Source organism: Sapajus apella, unplaced genomic scaffold (genome assembly GCF_009761245.1).
Source record: "Sapajus apella isolate SASKATOON/1434 unplaced genomic scaffold, GSC_monkey_1.0 scaffold24, whole genome shotgun sequence".
In the NCBI taxonomy this organism is placed as follows: Eukaryota; Metazoa; Chordata; class Mammalia; order Primates; family Cebidae; genus Sapajus; species Sapajus apella.
In genome coordinates this window covers 10,078,238-10,097,368 of record NW_022436964.1, presented here as the reverse complement: position 1 = coordinate 10,097,368, position 19,131 = coordinate 10,078,238, and the positions used below count along the sequence as shown (strand labels likewise).

Below are 19,131 nucleotides of genomic sequence, written 5' to 3'. Positions count from 1 at the left end.
CTGGCCGCTGGTTGAACAAGCTTGATTTAAAAGAATTAAATACATACAAATATATCTAACCAAAGCAAAAGACTTATACACTGAAAACTACAAAACACTGCTGAAAGAAATTAAAGATCTAAATAAATGGAAAGACGTCCTGTGGTAATGCATAAGATTTAACGTTGTCAAGACCCCAGTACTACCCAAAGCAAATTATTTATTCAGCACAATCCTTAATCAAAAGTCCAACGGCCTTTTCTAAAGAAATGAAAAAACCTGAAACTCACAAGAATTACAAGAGGTCCCCAAAATAATCTTGAAAAAAAACAAAGGAGGACTCACACTTCCTGACTTTGAAATTTATAAAACTATAGCAATTACAATAGTATGTTATGGCATAAAGACAAAAACACAGACCAATGAAACATTCTGTTTACAGAATATAGAGTCCAGGAAAAAAAAAACATATAAATGGTCCACTAATTTTCAACAAGTCTACCAAGACCATTCAATGGGGGAAAGGACAGTCTTCTTTTAACAAATATGCTGGCAAAACTGGATATCCACATGCAAAATGAAGTTGAATTCTTACCTTATATCACATATAAAAATCAACTCAAAATGGATCAAAGACCTAAACTTGAGAATTAAAACTATAAAAACTAATAGTTTATTTAAAAAATTTTTTTTTTAACTTTAGAGATGAGACTTTGCAATGTTGCCCAGGCTGGAGTGCAGTGGCTATTAGAGGTGCAATCACAGCACACAGCACACTACAGCCCTGAACTCCTGGGCTTAAGCAATCCTCCTCCCTCAGCCTCCTGAGTAGCTGGGACTACTGGTGTTTGCTACCATGCCCAGCCCAAATTGTTTTTTTATTCCCGGTATAACCATACCAAGTATTTCTTAATGTTGCAAAGATATTCCTATTACTCTAATGCAGGAAAAATGCACAAAAGGTGAGATGCATATGAAACTTCAGAAATCATTTCATTTCACTTCCTAGAAAGCTACAATATTCCTACAATGCCATATTTCTAGATGCAAGGCTTATGGACAAATAAGTGATTATTAAAAGCAGTTAATATAAGCAACTATATTAGAAATTAAAATCACTTAATGATTCAGTCATCACCACCCCTCCCCTAACCCCCCAGCCAACTAGTGGCCTGACAGATTAAGGAGAAATGATTTTTTTTCTGGTTGTTAATATTACTTTATTGTCTACTATTCCTTTACATACAATGTCTGGCATTCAATCAAAAAAAAAAAAAAAAAAAGAAACATGCAAAGAAGCAAGAAAATGTGGAACTCATTGTTATGAGGAAGCCTTCAAGAGAACAGTCACACAAACAGAATATATGAATCTTTAGGTAGGGATTTTTAAATAACCACAAAAAGTACGTTAAATCATTTAGTGCAAAAGGTAGATCATGTATACAAAGAGACAACGAATTTCAGTACAGAGAGTATATGTGAATGGGTGTGAATGTATACGGAAGTGCTAGAAATTTTTAAAAATCAGAAATCGGTATGAGAGATAAATAACTTCTTTTTTTGAAACGGAGTTTCGCTCTTATTGCCCAGGCTAGAGTGCAATGGTGCAATCTCAGCTTACTGTAACCTCTACCTCCTGGGTTCAAGCGATTCTCCTGCCTCAGCCTCCCAAGTAGCTGGGATTACAGGCGCCCGCCACCATGCCCAGCTAATTTTTTGTATTTTTAGTAGAGATGGGGTTTCACCCTGTTGGCTATGCTAGTCTCAAACTCTCGGCCTCAAGTGATCCACCCACCTCAGCCTCCCAAAGTGCTGGGATTACAGGTGTGAGCTACCACATCAGATCAAGAATTATTTCAAAGGACTTATCAGCAGATTAGCATAATAAAGAATCAGTGAAGTTGAAGTTAGGTTAACAGAAATTATCCAAACTGTACTATAAAGGGCTGGGAGAAGGAGTGTGTGGAAAGAGTCATGTGAAACCTGAGATGATATGAAACAGTTTAATACTTAATATACATGTAACTGGAGTACCAGAAGAGAAAGAGAGAAAAATGATAGAGAAATAATGTGAAGAGACAATTGCAAAGAATTTCTGAATTGATGATATAGATCTACCTACACCTCAAGACGTTAGCAAATCCCAAGCAGGATAAATACAAAGGAAACCACATTTGAGACAATTCACAGTCACACAGCTAAATAATAAACGTGGGGAGCTGGGTGGGGAGAATTTGGAGTAATTGCTTAATGAGTATGAGGTTTTATTCTGGGTTGATGAAATGTTTTGGATCTACACAGTGGTGGTAGATATACAGTACTGTGAAAGTACTGAATGTCACTGAATTGTTTAAAATGATTACTTTTATGCAATTCACCTCAATAAAAAAACTGAGGGAGCCAGGCACAGTGGCTCACACGTGTAATCCCAACATTTTGGGAGGCCAAGGCGGGCAGATCACGAGGTGAGGAATTCGAGACCAGCCTGGCCAACATAGTGAAACCCTGTCTCTACTAAAAATACAAAAATTAGCTGGGCGTGGTGGTGGGTGCCTGTAGTCCCAGCTACTGAGGGGGCTGAGGCAGGAGAATTGCTTGAACCCAGGAGGCAGAGGTTGCAGTGAGCTGAGATCACGCCATTGCACTCCAGCCTGGGTGAAAGAGTGAGACTCTATCTCAAAAACAACAACAACAACAACAACAACAAAAACTGAGAGAAAAAGATATAAATATGTAATTCTCAAAATAAAAACATGTAATATGACCCTTTAACATATAAAGATGTTCAATTTCACTGATCATAAGAGAAATGCAAATTAAGACTATGCCAACATACAATTTTCCTACCCATCAGATTGGCAAAAGGTCAAAAGCTTAAAAATACAGTATTTTTCATTGGCCAAGCACAGTGGCTCACACCTGTAATCCTAGCATTTTGGGAGGCTGAGGTGGGTGGTTTACCTGAGGTCTGGGAGTTCAAGACTAGCCTGGCCAACAAAGTGACACCCCATCTCTATTAAAAAAAAAAATACAGTATTTGTCAGGGCTGTACATAAACAGGCACTTTCATACACTGCCAGTGGGGAGACAAAACAGTATAACCCTTACTTTTTTGTGGAGACCCTGGTCTCCACAAAAAATAAAAAATTAGCTGGGAGGCTGAGGTGGGAGGAATATTTGAGCCCAGGAGTTCAAGGCTACAATGAGCTATGTAACACCACTGCACTACAGCCTGGATGACAGACAAACACTTTGTGTTCCCCCTCAACAAAAGAGAGGGAGGGAAAGAGAAAAAAACACATCTACTTACTTTTAAAAAAAACACGAAGAAAAAAAGGATGAATAAACAAGATGCCAATTATACTGATTATCCACATGGAGTATAGAACAACAGGAAGGAATGAAACACTAGGGGGCTGGGGATTGAAGGGTGAGCTAATTTGGGTAAACTGCAAAAAATAAATTCACTATACATTCTTAGTCTAGGGGAAAAAAACAACTATTAGCAAATCCTGAACTCCTTTTAATAGGTTTCTTTTTCACAGAGATATGGATGAAGCAACTCTGAAGCCATTTTGTGTGTATTGTAGATACTGTGCGAATGAATAAATGTACTGATGCTGTTGGAAGCGAGGTAAACAGACATAGAGAAGAGGGAAAACCAAGGAGAACCCTATAGAGTTGGGATTGGAATTAAGAGTTATCAGTATGAACCATGGTAAATTATGAAACTCAAATATAGACTGTAAATTACATAACAGTACTCAGGGTTAAATTTCCTCAATGGTTTCAGACACACACATACATAATACAGGGGAAAGAGGAAGGAAAGGAAGAAGGAAGAGGAAACAATAAAAGCAAATGTGGCAAAGTGTTAAAAATTGGTGAATTCAAGGGAAAAGTGTAAGTGAACTCAGGGGGTCTCTGTATAATTCATGCAATTATCTGTAATTTTAAAGTTATTTCAAAATAGTTAAAAAAGAAAGAGAGGCTGGGCATGGTGGCTCACACCTGTAATCCCAGCACTTTGGGAGGCTGAGGCGAGCAGATCACTTGAGGCCAGGAGTTTGAAATCAGCCTGGCCAACATGGTCATGGAGTTTGAAATTAGCCAGGCATAGTGGTGGGTGTCTGTAATTGCACCTACTCAGGAGGCTGAGGCACAAGAATCACTTGAGCCTGGGAGAAGGAGGTTGCAGTGAGCCGAGACAGAGCCATGGCACACCAGCCTGGCCAACAGAGTAAAAAATAAAAATAATAAATAAATAAATAATAATAAAATAAAATGTCCCAACAAAAAATAAAGAGAGAGAAGAGACACATATGTATTGAAATTTCTGAAAGCATATACTCAAACGTAAAGCTGTCAATCTATAAGGAGGTGAAGGAGAGGAGGAAAAGGAGCCTCTCTAAAAGATCCTTAAGTAAGACTCTAACTTTCCAGTAACTCTCATTAAATATATATCCCTAAATCAGGGGTACCTAACCTGGGACTAAGGGTAGGTAGATTAAATTCTATCCATCAAGAGGTCTGTGGATATAATTCACTGAGTCTCTGAAGGGAATGGGGAAAAAATGCATTTTAAGTTCAGAAACTTATTTTTTTTTCTTCAATTATGAATGCAGGCAACAAACAGTTTTTGGCAATACCTTTGACTTTATCTTGAAGAGAAATCACACATATTTTCACTTCACATTAGCTGAGGGTCTCAAAATAGTATATATACCATTCAGCACTTTTATAATACAGTAACTACATTTGCAGCTAAATTGTATTTAAAGTAATACATGATTTTTAAAAAACCATACATCACAAATTTGCTTTTTAAATATTTTGATAACTGTATTCCAAAATCACTGTTTTCTTGGTAATCCTATACACTTAAATTTATTCACTTAAAATTGTTATTCTGGGTCGGGTGCAGTGGCTCACACCTGTAATCCCAGCACTTTGGGAGGAAGCGACAGGCAGATCACTTGAGGTCAGGAGTTCGAGACCAGCCAAAAATAAAAAATCAGCCAGTCGTGGTGGCACAAGCCTGTAGTCCCAGCTATTTGTGAGTCTGAGGCATGAGAATCGCCTGAACCCAGGAGGCGGAGGTTGCAGCGAGCCATGACTACACCACTGCACTCCAGCCTGGGCAACAGAGTGAGACTGTCTCAAAACAAACAAACAAAGAATTATTCTAAAAAGCAGACCATGGGCTTCAAACTGACCAATGGTTCCAAGGCACAAAAGTTAAAAATCTTTGCTTGCTCAGAGGTACAGATCCCTCACTTGTTTACAATTATGTCATAATGAGGAGAATTAAGTTTACAGTTTTTTGCTTTGCCATAAAGCAAATTATAAAAAGACACACATTATTGATAATTTTCAATCTAACCTTATTATTTAATTTCTAAATAATTTCCTGTAAGCACCAGCACAAAAGTTATTCTAACTGCAACCTCACACAGAGCATCCAATAACAAATATAACACAGATGTAAAACATACAGGCACACAGCAACTATAACAATGAAGCAAGACTGTGAAACATCTTATCAAGAAACTCAAGTGTTTGTACATCTTTAAAAACTTGGTTAAAAACAAAGTATTTACCATCTCTCTTTTGGAAAATTTTTTAAAATTTCTTTAATGATTGGCTGGTAACAGGCATCCCTTTCTGCTTTCCCAGTTTCACTCCAGTCTCTCACAAACTGTTTCAATGTGGATTTTAACTTATCCATGTCAAATGTAGATGCTGGCATAATCTTTCCATTCCCCTGTTTAAAAAACAGACATCAATTAGCTTCTGAGAGAGTAATCTATTTTTGTTATGGTTAAATAGGCATGCTACTAAGGGGCTATATAGGTGGTTTAGTGGATAAATCACTAGCCTCTCACCTCAACCGGGGTTCAAGTGCAGCTTGAGCTCCTAAATGAAAAGAGTTTGGTGGTCTCACTGCTACCCTCAAAAGATTAAGGTCCATTAATCATAAAACCACCATATAATTAAGCAGTCTTTACTCAGGAGAGGACCAAACTGAGCTGCTATGGAGACCGAACATCCTCTCTAAGAGAGGGAAGAAAGTCCCTCCAGGTCATTGATGGGGCAGCATGGAGAGGCTCACACTGGAGTGGCCCAACTGTATCCATCCTGTGGATACAAAAAGAGGACTTCAGTTTCCATGTACTGCCAGTCCCTTGAGATTTATAAGTGAAAATAATTTCATACAATAAAAGATGAACAGCAATAGATATAAGACACTGAAAAAATATGAGTTAAGCAAGGGAAATTAATTTCTATCTAGTTGATTATAAAAATTTAAGTTGCTGGCTGGGCGCGGTGACTCACACCTGTAATCCCAGCACTTTGGGAGGCTGAGGAAGTTGCATCACGAGGTCAGGCGTTCAAGACCAGCCTGGCCAACATAGTGAAACCCCATCTCTATTAAAAATACAAAAACTTAGCTGGGCGTGGTAGTGGACACCTGTAATCCCAGCTACTCGGGAGGCTGTGGCAGGAGAAGTGCTTGAACCTGGGAGGCGGAGGTTACACTGAGCCAATATTGTGCCACTGCACTCCAGCCTGGGTGACAGAACAAGACTCCATCTCAAAAAAAAAAATTTAAGTCACTAGTCCTATATCCCATAACAGAACACTATGTTAAAATGCATCAAAATCCTAACAATCATGTTAGTATTTTACAAAGGAAAACCAAATCCAGTCTCTGGCATACTATTCTATTAAGCCTGATCAAATAACTGAACATTCAAGTGAAAACTTCTTGGGCAGAGCAAATAGTCTATGCCAGATTATAAAAATGAAATCCACAAAGATTAAAAGACCTCAAAATACAGAGGTCGACCCTAAAATAAACACAAATAGAACAAACTTTCACATACATCTTCTCCATATTCTTTATTTTCAAACATATGTATGCAATCATTCACAATGGTCAGTAGTATTTCTTGATTATGATCAATGCATTTCCGGATCTTGTCCAAGTGAAGAAGAAACTGAGGAAGTAGTTTCTGTTGGTTAGCTGGAAGTGATCGAAATTGTCTTTCTGTTCGGTTCACTCGCTCATGCATACTGGTGCTAAAACATAAAAGGTGTTTTTTAAATTTGCAAAAGAATTCTCACCAGAGGCCAATCTTACTTTAGTTTGTCTTTCTGTACAATTATTATGCTGGATACTGTCCTGTCATTTACAATGTCTTGGCTTTTAAAAAGTCATTAACTTAGAAAGTTCTATATGTTTTAACTTTATTTCAAATCCTTCTACTAGCAACCAAAATACATATGGTTTATCACTAGTAAAAGTAAATATATGCACCAGTTAGAAGGGGGAAAGAAGATTAATGTACAATTAATTTATTTTTGTGTTTTAAACTTAAACTTTTCAGCAAAATGCTTTAAATCATTCCTTTTTTTTTTAATGAGACAGAGTCTTGCTCTGTTGCCCAGGCTGGAGTGCAATGGCGCAATCTCGGCTCACTGCAACTTCTGCCTCCTGGGCTCAACCAATTCTCCTGGCTCAGCCTCCCAAGCAGCTGGAATTACAGGCACCCGCCACTGTGCCTGGATAATTTTTGTATTTTTAGCAGAGATGGGGTTTCACCATGTTGGCCAGGCTGGTCTTGACCTCCTGACCTCACGATCCTCCCACCTCGGCCTCCCAAAGTGCTGGGACTACAGGCATGAGCCACCGCACCCGGTCAGATTTTTCCATCTTTAAGTAGCAAAATAAATACTGCTGTGAAATTATAATACACAAAAAATGTATCCTGAAATTAACTAAAAATAACCTAGTTGAATTTTTAAAAATATCACAGATCTTACACACTACAAATTACTAAGCAAATAAAACACTGAAATTCTATAGTGTTTTACTTAACAATACCCACAATTTGCATTAGAAAAATGACCCCAAGGCCGGGCGCGGTGGCTCAAGCCTGTAATCCCAGCACTTTGGGAGGCCGAGGCGGGTGGATCACGAGGTCAAGAGATCGAGACCATCCTGGTCAACATGGTGAAACCCCGTCTCTACTAAAAATACAAAAAATCAGCTGGGCATGGTGGCGTGTGCCTGTAATCCCAGCTACTCAGGAGGCTGAGGCAGGAGAATTGCCTGAACCCAGGAGGCGGAGGTTGCGGTGAGCCGAGATCGTGCCATTGCACTCCAGCCTGGGTAACAAGAGCGAAACTCCGTCTCAAAAAAAAAAAAAAAAAAAAAAAGAAAAATGACCCCAAAGGCCATTCTGGAGACTACTTATTCATAAAACCAGAAAATGGAACATTTTTACTTATATTTAATTATTATTCTTATTATTATTGTTTGAGATGGAGTTTCACTCTTGTTGCCCAGGCTGGAATGCAGTGGCACAGTCTCAGCTCACTGTACCCTCTGCTTCCCAGGCTGAAGCCATCCTCCCAAGCAGCTGGGACTACAGACGTGTGCCACCATACTCAGCTAATATTTTTGTATTTTTTTGTAGAGACCAGTTTCACCATGTTGCCCAGGCTGGTCTCAAAATCCTGGGCTCAAGCAATGTGCCTGCCCTGGCCGCCTAAAGTGCTGGGATTACAGACATGAGCCACTGTGCCTGGCCACAAGAATATAATCTTTTTTTTTTTTTTTTTTTTTTTTAAGATGAAGTCTTACTCTGTCGCCCAGGCTGGATGCAGTGGCATGATCCCGGCTCACTCCAACCTCTACCTCCTAGGTTCGAGTGATTCTCCTGCATCAGTCTCCCAAGTAACTGGGACTACAGGCATGTGCCACTATGCCCAGCTAATTTTTGTATTTTTAATAGAGACGGGGTTTCACCATGCCCAGCTAATTTTTCTATTTATAGTAGAGATGATGGCGGGGCGGGGGGTAGTCATCAAGACCATGTTGGCCAGGATGATCCTGATCTCTTGACCTCATGATCCACCCACCTCGACCTCCCAAAGTGCTGGGATTACAGGCCTGAGCCACGGCACCGAGCCAGAAGATCATTTTTAAAAGTTAAATATACACTAACAATATATCATTTTTATATCAACAAGATGGCTAAAATTTAAAAGCCTGACTATATCAAATGTTGGTGAAAATATGGTATAATTAGGACATTTATACACTAATGGTAAGTGCATAAATTAGTGCAACCACTTTGGAAAATAATTTAGAGCACTGCCTAGTAAAATTTAGCATGGTACTTGCCTTATGACCTAGCAATTATTACTCCTAGAAACTATTGCAAATGGGCCACATGAAACATGAACAATCTTTGTCACAGCACTGTTAGAAATAACAGGCCAGTGCAGGGGCTCATGCCTGTAATCTCAGCACTTTGGGAGGCCGAGGCAGGTGGATCACTTGAGGCCAGGAGCTCAAAACCAGCCTGGCCAACATAGTGAAACCCTGTCTCTACTAAAATACAAAAATTAGCTGGGCATGGTGGTGTGCGCCTGTAATCCCAGCTACTTGGAAGGCTGAGGCAGGAGAATTGCTTCAACCTGGGAGGCAGAGGTTGCAGTGAGCTGAGATCGTGCCACTGTATTTACAGCCTGGGCAACAGAGCGAGACTCCATTTCAAAAAAAAAAAAAAGGGAAAAAACTATCTTGAAACAACCCAAAGGTCTATTATCAGAAATTACAGTATAGTTACTATAGACTGTAGAAATTACAGTATAGTTATACAATGGAATGCAGCGAAATGAGTAAATTACAGCTCATAAAATAATATGTGAGGACTAAACATTGATTTCTTTTTTCTTTTCTCCAAGTTCCTAAGAGGCCTGGGGCGTCACGCCTTATAAACTATAAAATCTTGTTAGACAGGTTTTTATTAACCCTATATAATGACTTACTTTCCAACTTGACTCTGGTATAGCATCATATGACAGATTGCAGACTCAGAAGGAAATCAAAATATTTTACCCCAAAATATATTTCTTTGACATTTTGAAACGGCGGGGCCAACAGATTTCAATGGCCCCACAAAGCCATGTTTCCTAGTGGAAATGTGCATTTGTCAAGAAACTCCATTAATGTAACCAGGCCTTCCCTCTCTAGGCCTTTCCTGGATCTAGGAAAAATTAACTGAGAGCCTGAAAACATTAAAGTCTAAAAAGAGACATTTGGAATCTCTTCCCTCTGAGGCCTGCTCCCTGGGAAGCTACATTTACTTAACAAGAACCTTGGCCTCCACAAGCCCCTTATCTACCTCAGGCATTCCTTTCTACTTAAAACAGCTTACCTCTATCAACCAACTGCCAACTAAAGAATCCCTGAAACCCACCCATGACTTGTAACTTCCTTTTTCAAGATGTCCTACCTTTTGGGTGACATCAATATATACTTTCCATGTAATTCCTTTATCTCTAAAATGATAAAACCAAACTGTAACCCAACCACCTGGGGCACACTTTCTCAGGACCATTTGACGCTGTGTAACCCTGTGGTAACTATCACATTGACCCAGAACCAACCTCTAAATATATTTTGGCAGAAATTGGTTACTCCCATCACCATCTGGAAAATACTCAGGAACATATACATTTGTTGGAAAAAGAACTGCAGAAGAATTCATAAAGTACAAATGCATTTTATAGAAAACAAAATATATTATTTAGGGATTGAGCATATGTGGAAAAACTACAAAGAAAGTAAAGATGTAAAAATTCAGGATAACGATTCTGACGGTGAAAGGATGTTTTTAAAAAACTAGACGGTAAATTGATGAGTGTTTACTGTATCATTCCGTCCACTATATCATACTAAAATTTTTGTATTTTAGTAGAGACAGGGTTTCATTATGTTGGCCAGGCTGGTTTTGAGTCCCTGGCCTCAAGTGATCCGCCTGCCTCGGCCTCCCAAAGTGCTGAGATTACAGGCATGAGCCCCTGCACTGGCCTGTTTGTTATTTCTAACAGCGCTGTGACATACATACATTTTATATGTATATATGTATGTGTGTATGTTTAAATGTTCTTTGGTATTCAATATTAAATGAAAATATTTTTCATTTTCAATTTCATTTTCAATACCTTTGTCATTTGCTTTAAGTCTTTATTCATCCAAACAATTTTCTCATTTTTACCTTATGCCAAATTATTCCAACTGCTGAACAGTAATGAACTTCAGAAGAAGTCCTGACAAATAAGCAAAAACCTGACTGACTAGTCACGATTTTACAAGCTTGTGTGTGGTGGCCTGTTGGGGGGCCCTCAGGGGTACGGTGAAGAGATCAAGTTGACAGAAGCTCCACTGACTTCCGTATAGTAATGAGCTTTGAAGTCAGAAAGATCAGGGATGAAATCCAGGTTATGGCACCTATTTGCCACATGACATCAGGCAAATTACTTCCTTTTTGCAACTTTCTCATATACAGAAGCAAGATAAGAATGAACAACCATAATGATGATGATCACAGAATCTACCATTTATTGAGATTTAATAAATGGCAAGGACTAAACCAAGTCAGTTGATACTGATTATTCTGAAACATCTCCATAATGAGGTAAGTAGCATTATGTTCCTCTGCCTATCAGACAGGGTTTCATGGGAAATAACATATTCAAAAGATTTAGCCCAATAGCTGAAAACACAGCAAGCACTCCAAAAAACAGTAGGTATATCTCATTTACATTACTAAAGTGTTCAAAGTATGAAAAATGCAGAAAATTAAAAGTACATAGGGAAAGAAGGCCTACTAATTTCTCTTCTAGAGAGAACTACTTCTAACCTTTTGGCACATTTGTTTTGTTTAATACAAAGTTGCAGTGGTTCATGTCTGTAATCCCAGCATTTTGGGAGGCCGAGGTGAGAGGCCTATTTGAGGCCAGGTATTCAAAACCAGCCTGGGCAATAGGGCAAAACCCTCATCTCTACAAAAAAATAAAAATAAATAAATAAATAAATAAATAAACAATTAGCCAGGCATGGTGGTGCATGCCTGTAGTCTCACCTACTCGGGAAGCTGAGTTAGGAGACTTGCTTGTGCCCAGAAGGTCAAGGCTGCAGTGAGTCACGATTGTGTCACTGCACTGCAGGCTGGGTAACAGAGCAAGACTCTGTGTCCAAAAAAGAGAAGAAAAAAAAAAAAAAAGACAAAGTCATCTAGCATCTTACTTTAAGCTGAATACTAACAAATTATAAGTGTATATATTTGTTGGGGTACAAAGTGGATGTTTATCATTCCATCTTACGTAACCAACAGTTACTTAGCTATTCCCCAACTACTGGACATTTAGACACTCACTTGTTTTTATGATGAACTTTTTGTGTTCAAAATCTGTTTATATTTTATTTAAAAAATTAGCATAAATTCCCAAACCTAGAATTACCAGGTGAGAAGGGGAATAAGGTTTTTTGTTTGTTTTTTGAGATGGAGTCTCACTGTCACCTAGGCTGGAGTATACTGGCACAATCTCAGCTTACTGCAAGCTCTGCCTCCCAGCTTCAAGCGATTATCCTGGCTCAGCCTCCCAAGTAGCTGGGACTACAGGTGCATGCCACCATGCCCAGCTAATTTTTATATTTTTAGTAGAGATGGGTTTCACCATGTTGGCCAGGCTGGTCTCAAACTCCTGACCTGATCTGCCAACCTCGGCCTCCCAAAGTGTTAGGATTACAGGCATGAGCCCCCACCCCCGGTGCACGCCCAGGAATAAGTATTTTTAAGGCTCTTGATAGACAATGATGTGCACAAAGACTCCATCAATTTATATTCCTAACAGCAGAGTATGACATTAAAAGAACTAAAGAGGCCACAACAAGTGAGGCAAATAGCAGAGCTTCAACAGTTCACAATTCACCGTCAACAGATTGAATAACCTCACAGAACCTTCTTCCTAGTGCTTACTTCTGAGCACTGGGGATGTCCCACAACTTCCCTCTCACCACACCTCAAAACTCATATCCAAACTGAACTTCGCATATGCCCCACAAAAACCTGCACTCCTTCCTTCATGGCTAGTATTGACAAATGCACCCAAGTTAGAAAATAAGGAGTCATCCTAAATGCCTCTTTTCTTAGTCCCACAATCAATAAGCTCAGGATACTTTTCAATTCCATTTCCTAACTCCTCTGCTGCCCTCCCAGCTCCACCTCTAATCAGATGAATTCTTCTAAAACACAGTGTCATCTTGGTCATTATTCAGTATCTCTGTATTTCAGCATATGTAAAAAGCAATAAATGTTCAGTTACTTTCCCATGATGCCATTGGTCTTCCATGCAAACTACTTATTACCAAGTAGTATCAAGGTTGCAAGGGTGAGTTGAGATGAGTTACAGATTGGTTAGAAGAGCTGTCAATTCCTGATACAGAAGCTAAGTAACTACACAGAGCAGGATGGGATCCTTAAACCCCTGGTTGCTTAATGGTGTGTAAAGCCGCCATAACATACATCCACCAGTGACTCTTAAAATAGATGGGATCTGCAGTGGCTCACGCCTGTAATCCCAGCACTTTGGGATGCCAAGCTGGGCGGACTGCCTGAGGTCAGGAATTCGAGACCAGCCTGGCCAACAAAGTGAAACCCCATCTCTACTAAAAATACAAAAAAATTAGCCAGGTGTGGTGGCACACACCTGTAATCCCAGGTACTTGGGAGGCCGAGGCAGGGGAATTGCTTGAACCAGGGAGGTGGAGGTTACAGTGAGTAGAGATTGCACCACTGCACTCCAGCCTCGGCGACAGAAGGAGACTCTGTCTCAAAAAAAAAAATTGATGGAATCTTACTAAAGTTGACAATATAGTCCAATCCTTACCACACCCTTATAACTGAGGCTAACTTCACTATTCTGGAAATGCCTACCCTACCAGTATTGCTTTAAGGCAGGGATGGGCAAACTACGGCCCACTGGCTACTTGGTGGTTTTTGTACAGCCTTATTGGTATACAGCCACACTATTTGATTACACACAGCCTAAGGCCCCTTCCACTAAAGGGCAGAGTTGAAGAGTTGTAACAAGAGACCACTTGGCCTTCAGAGCTTAAAACATTTACTGCCTGGCCTTTCAAGAAACTGCCAAATCCGCTTTGAAGGAATATTTGATAAAAATCAGACCTCCTCGGTTTTGAACTAAGTCAGCATCAGGAGGCCACATCCTCTCGCTGATAAGGGGAGAAAGTAAACTTAGTAGCCATTTTTCCTCAACGGTATCTAGAAAGCTGGTGTCAGCAGTGACCTCAATTCTGATTTAGTCACCTGTCATCAGGGTGAACCCATACCAGGTCTGAACTAAAGGCCATAGTCACAGGCCCATTCCTCTGCACTTAGTTGAACTACTCTAGGAAATCCAAATAGAAAAAAAAATAACTTGTCAGAAATAAAGTCTGTCTTGATTCATTTTAAATCTTTATTAAATATCTAACATTAAATTTGTATTACTAGTATAACTCCTTATTAATCCACAGTTTTAGGTAATGATTTTGGATTTTAGGCCAGATTCTACCACAACTTGATTGTGTAACCCTTAGGAAGTTGCTTACCGCTTTGTGTATATCCACATCCTCACCTGTAAAAATGAGCTCTAAATCTCAATATTAAAAAATCTCAACTTGTTCTTTTTTTGAGACGAGTCTTGCTCTGTCGCCCAGGCTGGAGTGCAGTGGCACGATGTCAGCTCACTGCAACCTCAGCCTCCCAATTAGCTGGGATTACAGGCATGCGCCACCACTCCCAGCTAATTTTTGTAGTTTTAGCAGAGACGGGGTTTCACCATATTGGCCAGGCTGGTATCGAACTCCTGACCTCAGGCAATCCACCCTCCTTGGCCTCGCAAAGTGCTGGGATTACAAGCGTGAGCCACTGCGCCCATCCTAAAATAATCTCACCCTGTTATCTCTAAAAGTAAGAAGTTTCTGAAAAGTCTTTCAGTTTTTCAACTCTAATATTTTCTATGTGCTGAGATGTTTCACTCATAATAAGACTGGGTTATAAAACTAATGGGTTATAAAACTAACATTTTTGCTATTCAATACAAATGAGCTATACTCATTTTTACCTTAATCGGAATGTCATCTAAGCAAAATCTGTAGGAACCACAAAACTGGAACCCATTAGAAAGATAAAATATTAATCAAAAGACATTCCTTGCTTTATGACCTTTTATCTAAGTCTCCTACATATTAACTAAAAGGCATTTAGCAGTAAAATCGTACCCTGCAAAATCTAGAAGTACACTTGGCCCTTGAACAATGCTCGGGTTAGGGGCACCAACCCCCTGTGCAGTAGAAAACCCACATGTAACTTTGATTCTCCAAAAACTTAATTACTAATAGCCTACTACTGACTGAAAGCCTTACCAATAACATAAACAGCTGACAGATGTTTTGTATGTTAATATATTATGTACTATATTCTTACAATAAAGCTGGAGAAAACAAAATAAGAAAGTCGCAAGAAAGAGAAAATACATTTACAGTACTGCACTGTATTTATCAATACTGTAAATTCACATTATTGGATTACAAGATGAATCTTCTGTCTGAAATGGGGTTGCGGGGCAACCTCGGCTGCAGACCTCTATCTACAGTACATATCAAACAAATCAACTTTTTCTTGTAATGTCTTGACTTTTCTCTTCTTCTTGGGAGCACCTGCAGCATCACCAGTAGCACTTCACATGGAACCCATGATGTTAATTAAGGTTTATGGTATTACATTAAATTTGATGAAATCTGTTTACTGCAGTATGCAATTTACCTGACAGACAAAAGCAGAGTGATTATTTTAAGCAGATATTTGCAACATTTGAGCTCACTGCAATAGCAACAGGAGGTGGCTACAAAATTATTACAGTAGTACAGTATCCACTACATAATTTTACCCAACTATGATTTAATGCTATATCTTTGCTTGTTTACATTTCTCTCAATTGCAAATGGCTCCATGTAAGATCTGTGTTTGTGTAAGTTTTGATATTTTAACTTTTTATAATAGATTTCAGTATATTTTATGGTAGTAAATATAAACTAATAGCTACACATATGCATTCATGGCATAACTTTTCCTGAATTTTTCAATATTTCTAGGCTATGCAAGTTTGCTGTTTTTCAAACTTGCAAATCTCAAAACAATTTTCCAATATATTTATTTCAAAAAACTTGTGTGTAAGTGGACCCATATTGTTCAAGGGCTGACTGTACTTGCTAAATGTCTAGAACCAGATTGTCTATCACAACCTACTTCTATAATGGAAAGGCTTTTATTTGCACTGTCCAATGCAGCAGACACTAGCCACATGTAGCTATTGAGCACCTGAAATGTGGGTAGTGAAAATGAGCAACTAAATTTTAAAGCTTATTAAATTATAACTAATTTTAACTTAAATTTATCCCGATATTAGTGGCTAAAGACAGTTTAAGTCTAGAAGATCACAAAATATTACTGTAACAATCCACTATTTTCTGCTATATAAGCTTTCTGTACAACCTATCCTTTAAGTGACGTTTTAAAAAGCATATTTTTGATGTTATACTATTTTCAGTCCAAGTATTTGAAGTATTTCAAGAAAGTATATACAAATAACTAATTTTTTTTAAAGTGAAATTTCCTGAATCCAACATTACACTGGTAAAGAAGAGAGTATAGAAAATAGTATCACAACCACTGGAATATTCTCACAAGAACTCTTCACTATATTGCCACACTTCAGTTCCAGATCAACTCCTACCCCTAACAGGCCCATCCCATACCTACCCATAAATATCAATTTTAAATTGGTCCTACTATATTAAAAGTACAGGTCGGGCGCGGTGGCTCACGCCTGTAATCCCAGCACTTTGGGAGGCCAAGGCGGGTGGATCACGAGCTCAAGAGATCGAGACCATCCTGGTCAACATGGTGAAACCCCGTCTCTACTAAAAATACAAAAAATTAGCTGGGCATGGTGGCGCGTGCCTGTAATCCCAGCTACTCAGGAGGCTGAGGCAGGAGAATTGCCTGAACCCAGGAGGCGGAGGTTGTGGTGAGCCGAGATCGTGCCATTGCACTCCAGCCTGGGTAACATGAGTGAAACTCCGCCGCAAAAAAAAGTTTAGAAAAAAAAAAAAAAAAAAAAAAGCACAAATACACACTTAACTTAATGGGTCCACTATATTCCCAAGACATTTCTCAATATTCTTTCTAGATTTTTCAAGAGCAAAATGTACCAGACTTTTCTGTATCTCCCACTCTTAGCTTTTTGATGTTAGTTGCCTTCCCTAACTCGTTCTTTCAGTCATAATTCCTGCATGAAATTCAATTCTCTGATGGTCTGCCTTGCTCCCTCTGTTACTACGAAAGCTGGAGAAATAAAATATCCAAACTACTAATTCTCTTTTGGGCTTCATAACAAATGCTGTCTCTGGTCCCTATTTCTCGGTTTAATCAGTAAATTATTTCATCAAGATACCGGAAGTTCAAAAGTTCCTATCACAAATACAATCAGATTCCAAAAAACTCTAAGTTTCCATTAAGTAAGCTTCTAAATTCAGACTAGTAAACTAATTTAACTATTAGTCAAAAACTTAACAGACTATTTGGGAATCAGAAATGTATTTCTTTGCTGCTATTTGTTTTGTTAAAACAGAGCTTAAACAACATATGCCAAGCACTGGTGACATAAAAATCATAAAAATAAGACTCAGCCCCTGTCCTTGAGGAGGTCACAGTAAAGCAAGAGATTTAAACAACTATAGCACATGAGATGAACAATATAAAAAAAAAAAGTTTGCATAAAGCACTGCAGGAATCCACCTAAGGGAACAGGTTTACCTGCGTAGGAGGTCATGTCTGTCTTCCAATTGCAGACTTAGAACATAGTCACCGGTGGACTCTCATAACTCTTACGTGAATAAAAGTGTTATCTTCACCTGAAAATCGTTGATTTAAGTCCCTTTCAGATCTTGGAATTATAATTTTGAGATTAAGCTACTTTAACATCTATCTAGAAGAAACGTGGAAGTTGCTTTTATGAATGAGGAGCAAACTTAAAGGTCCTACCACAGTGTCTAGCACACCAGGGAGAATTCGACACAGATTTGCAGACAAAAAGAACATAAAGGCAGCTCTTATTGTGACTTCTCTCATTTCTCTCCTAATAATTAGCAAATTTTAGAATATCCGGACGACTTCCGCCCTTAATCACCCACCAGTTAAAGACACTGAGCGGCATCAGTCAGTCGCTCACACAAATGTGCAAGTGCCTTCACAGCGCCAAAGAGGGGGTGGGTGGAAATCTTAAACTGCTCTTACAAGCACTGGCAACAGTTTGGGAAAATACGTCCTACAGCATCCCACGAGTAGGTGAACTTGGGCTCTCCGTGTGTTCAGTTTGGAGGACATCGACCACACACACCAACCATGCCCAGCAATGGACGATTCTACCACCATCGTCTTCTATCTGAAATTGTTACAGCGCTTCTCCGGTCACCCCCACCGGCCTCAAAGCCAAACCTTTACGAGGACGGAGGCAGGAGAGCTAATCTGATCCTGAGGTCAGAAGACACGAGGCTCAGCAGCAGACGGCGCGGAGGACACGCGGGTGTGTAAGGCCGGGAGGGGCTGGGATGGTGCGAGGTGACTCGGGGCCCGGAGGTCAGCAGCAGGGGCCGGATCCCGACGCCTCGGAGGCGTGGCGGCGGGACGCCAAGCGCCCCCGTTCCGGCGGGTCCACCGCCGCCAGTGGGCGCCCTGACGGTCTGGGCAGGGGTCCGCCACGGGCTCCTTACCCGTAGTAGCGGAAGGCATTAATGATCTTCCAGAAGTGCTCCCGCTCAAGCCTCTCCTCCTCCTCCTCGGTGCTGCGCGTGGCCGCCGCCGCCGAAACCGCCGCGGCAGAGCCCCAACGCCCGGCGGAAAACTGCACTTCCACCTCCTCGCTCCCACCGCCGCCTCCCCCGCTGCCCTCGGGCAGCCGGGAGGCGGGCGGCGGAGGGCGCCGCCGTCGCTGCATCGCCGCCGCGGCCCTCGGCCTGGCTCGCTTGCGTCTCGCTGCGACCGACAGCGTGGTGGCGGCAGCTTGGCCTTCCTCTAGACGGCGCCCGCCGCGGACATGCCCCCAGCTCGCTGCGCGCTCCGCCCCCGCCACCCTCAGGCCTCCATCCGCGCCGGGCTCCGCCAGGTCTTCAGGGTTCCCAGAGCCAGCGCGCATGCGTGTGCCGTGGTACGCGGAGGGCCGGTGCTG

General features: G+C 40.4%; 1 protein-coding gene across 2 annotated transcripts in view; it reads right to left on the bottom strand.

The window, feature by feature from the left end:
* The window catches only part of CARNMT1 (carnosine N-methyltransferase 1), a 45,603-nt gene extending 26,472 nt beyond the window's left edge, over window positions 1–19,131 (bottom strand). The window contains exons 1-3 of one of the 2 annotated variants that reach the window (XM_032290897.1): window positions 18,677–19,131; window positions 6,867–7,062; window positions 5,580–5,743 (exon numbers count right to left, since the gene is read on the bottom strand). In XM_032290897.1, the coding sequence (XP_032146788.1) occupies window positions 5,580–5,743; window positions 6,867–7,062; window positions 18,677–19,098 (782 nt within the window). In that variant the 5' untranslated portion in view covers window positions 19,099–19,131. Of the gene's footprint in view, window positions 1–5,579; window positions 5,744–6,866; window positions 7,063–17,720; window positions 18,402–18,676 lie in introns of those variants that run through there. The other variant, XM_032290898.1, reaches the window with a different exon arrangement.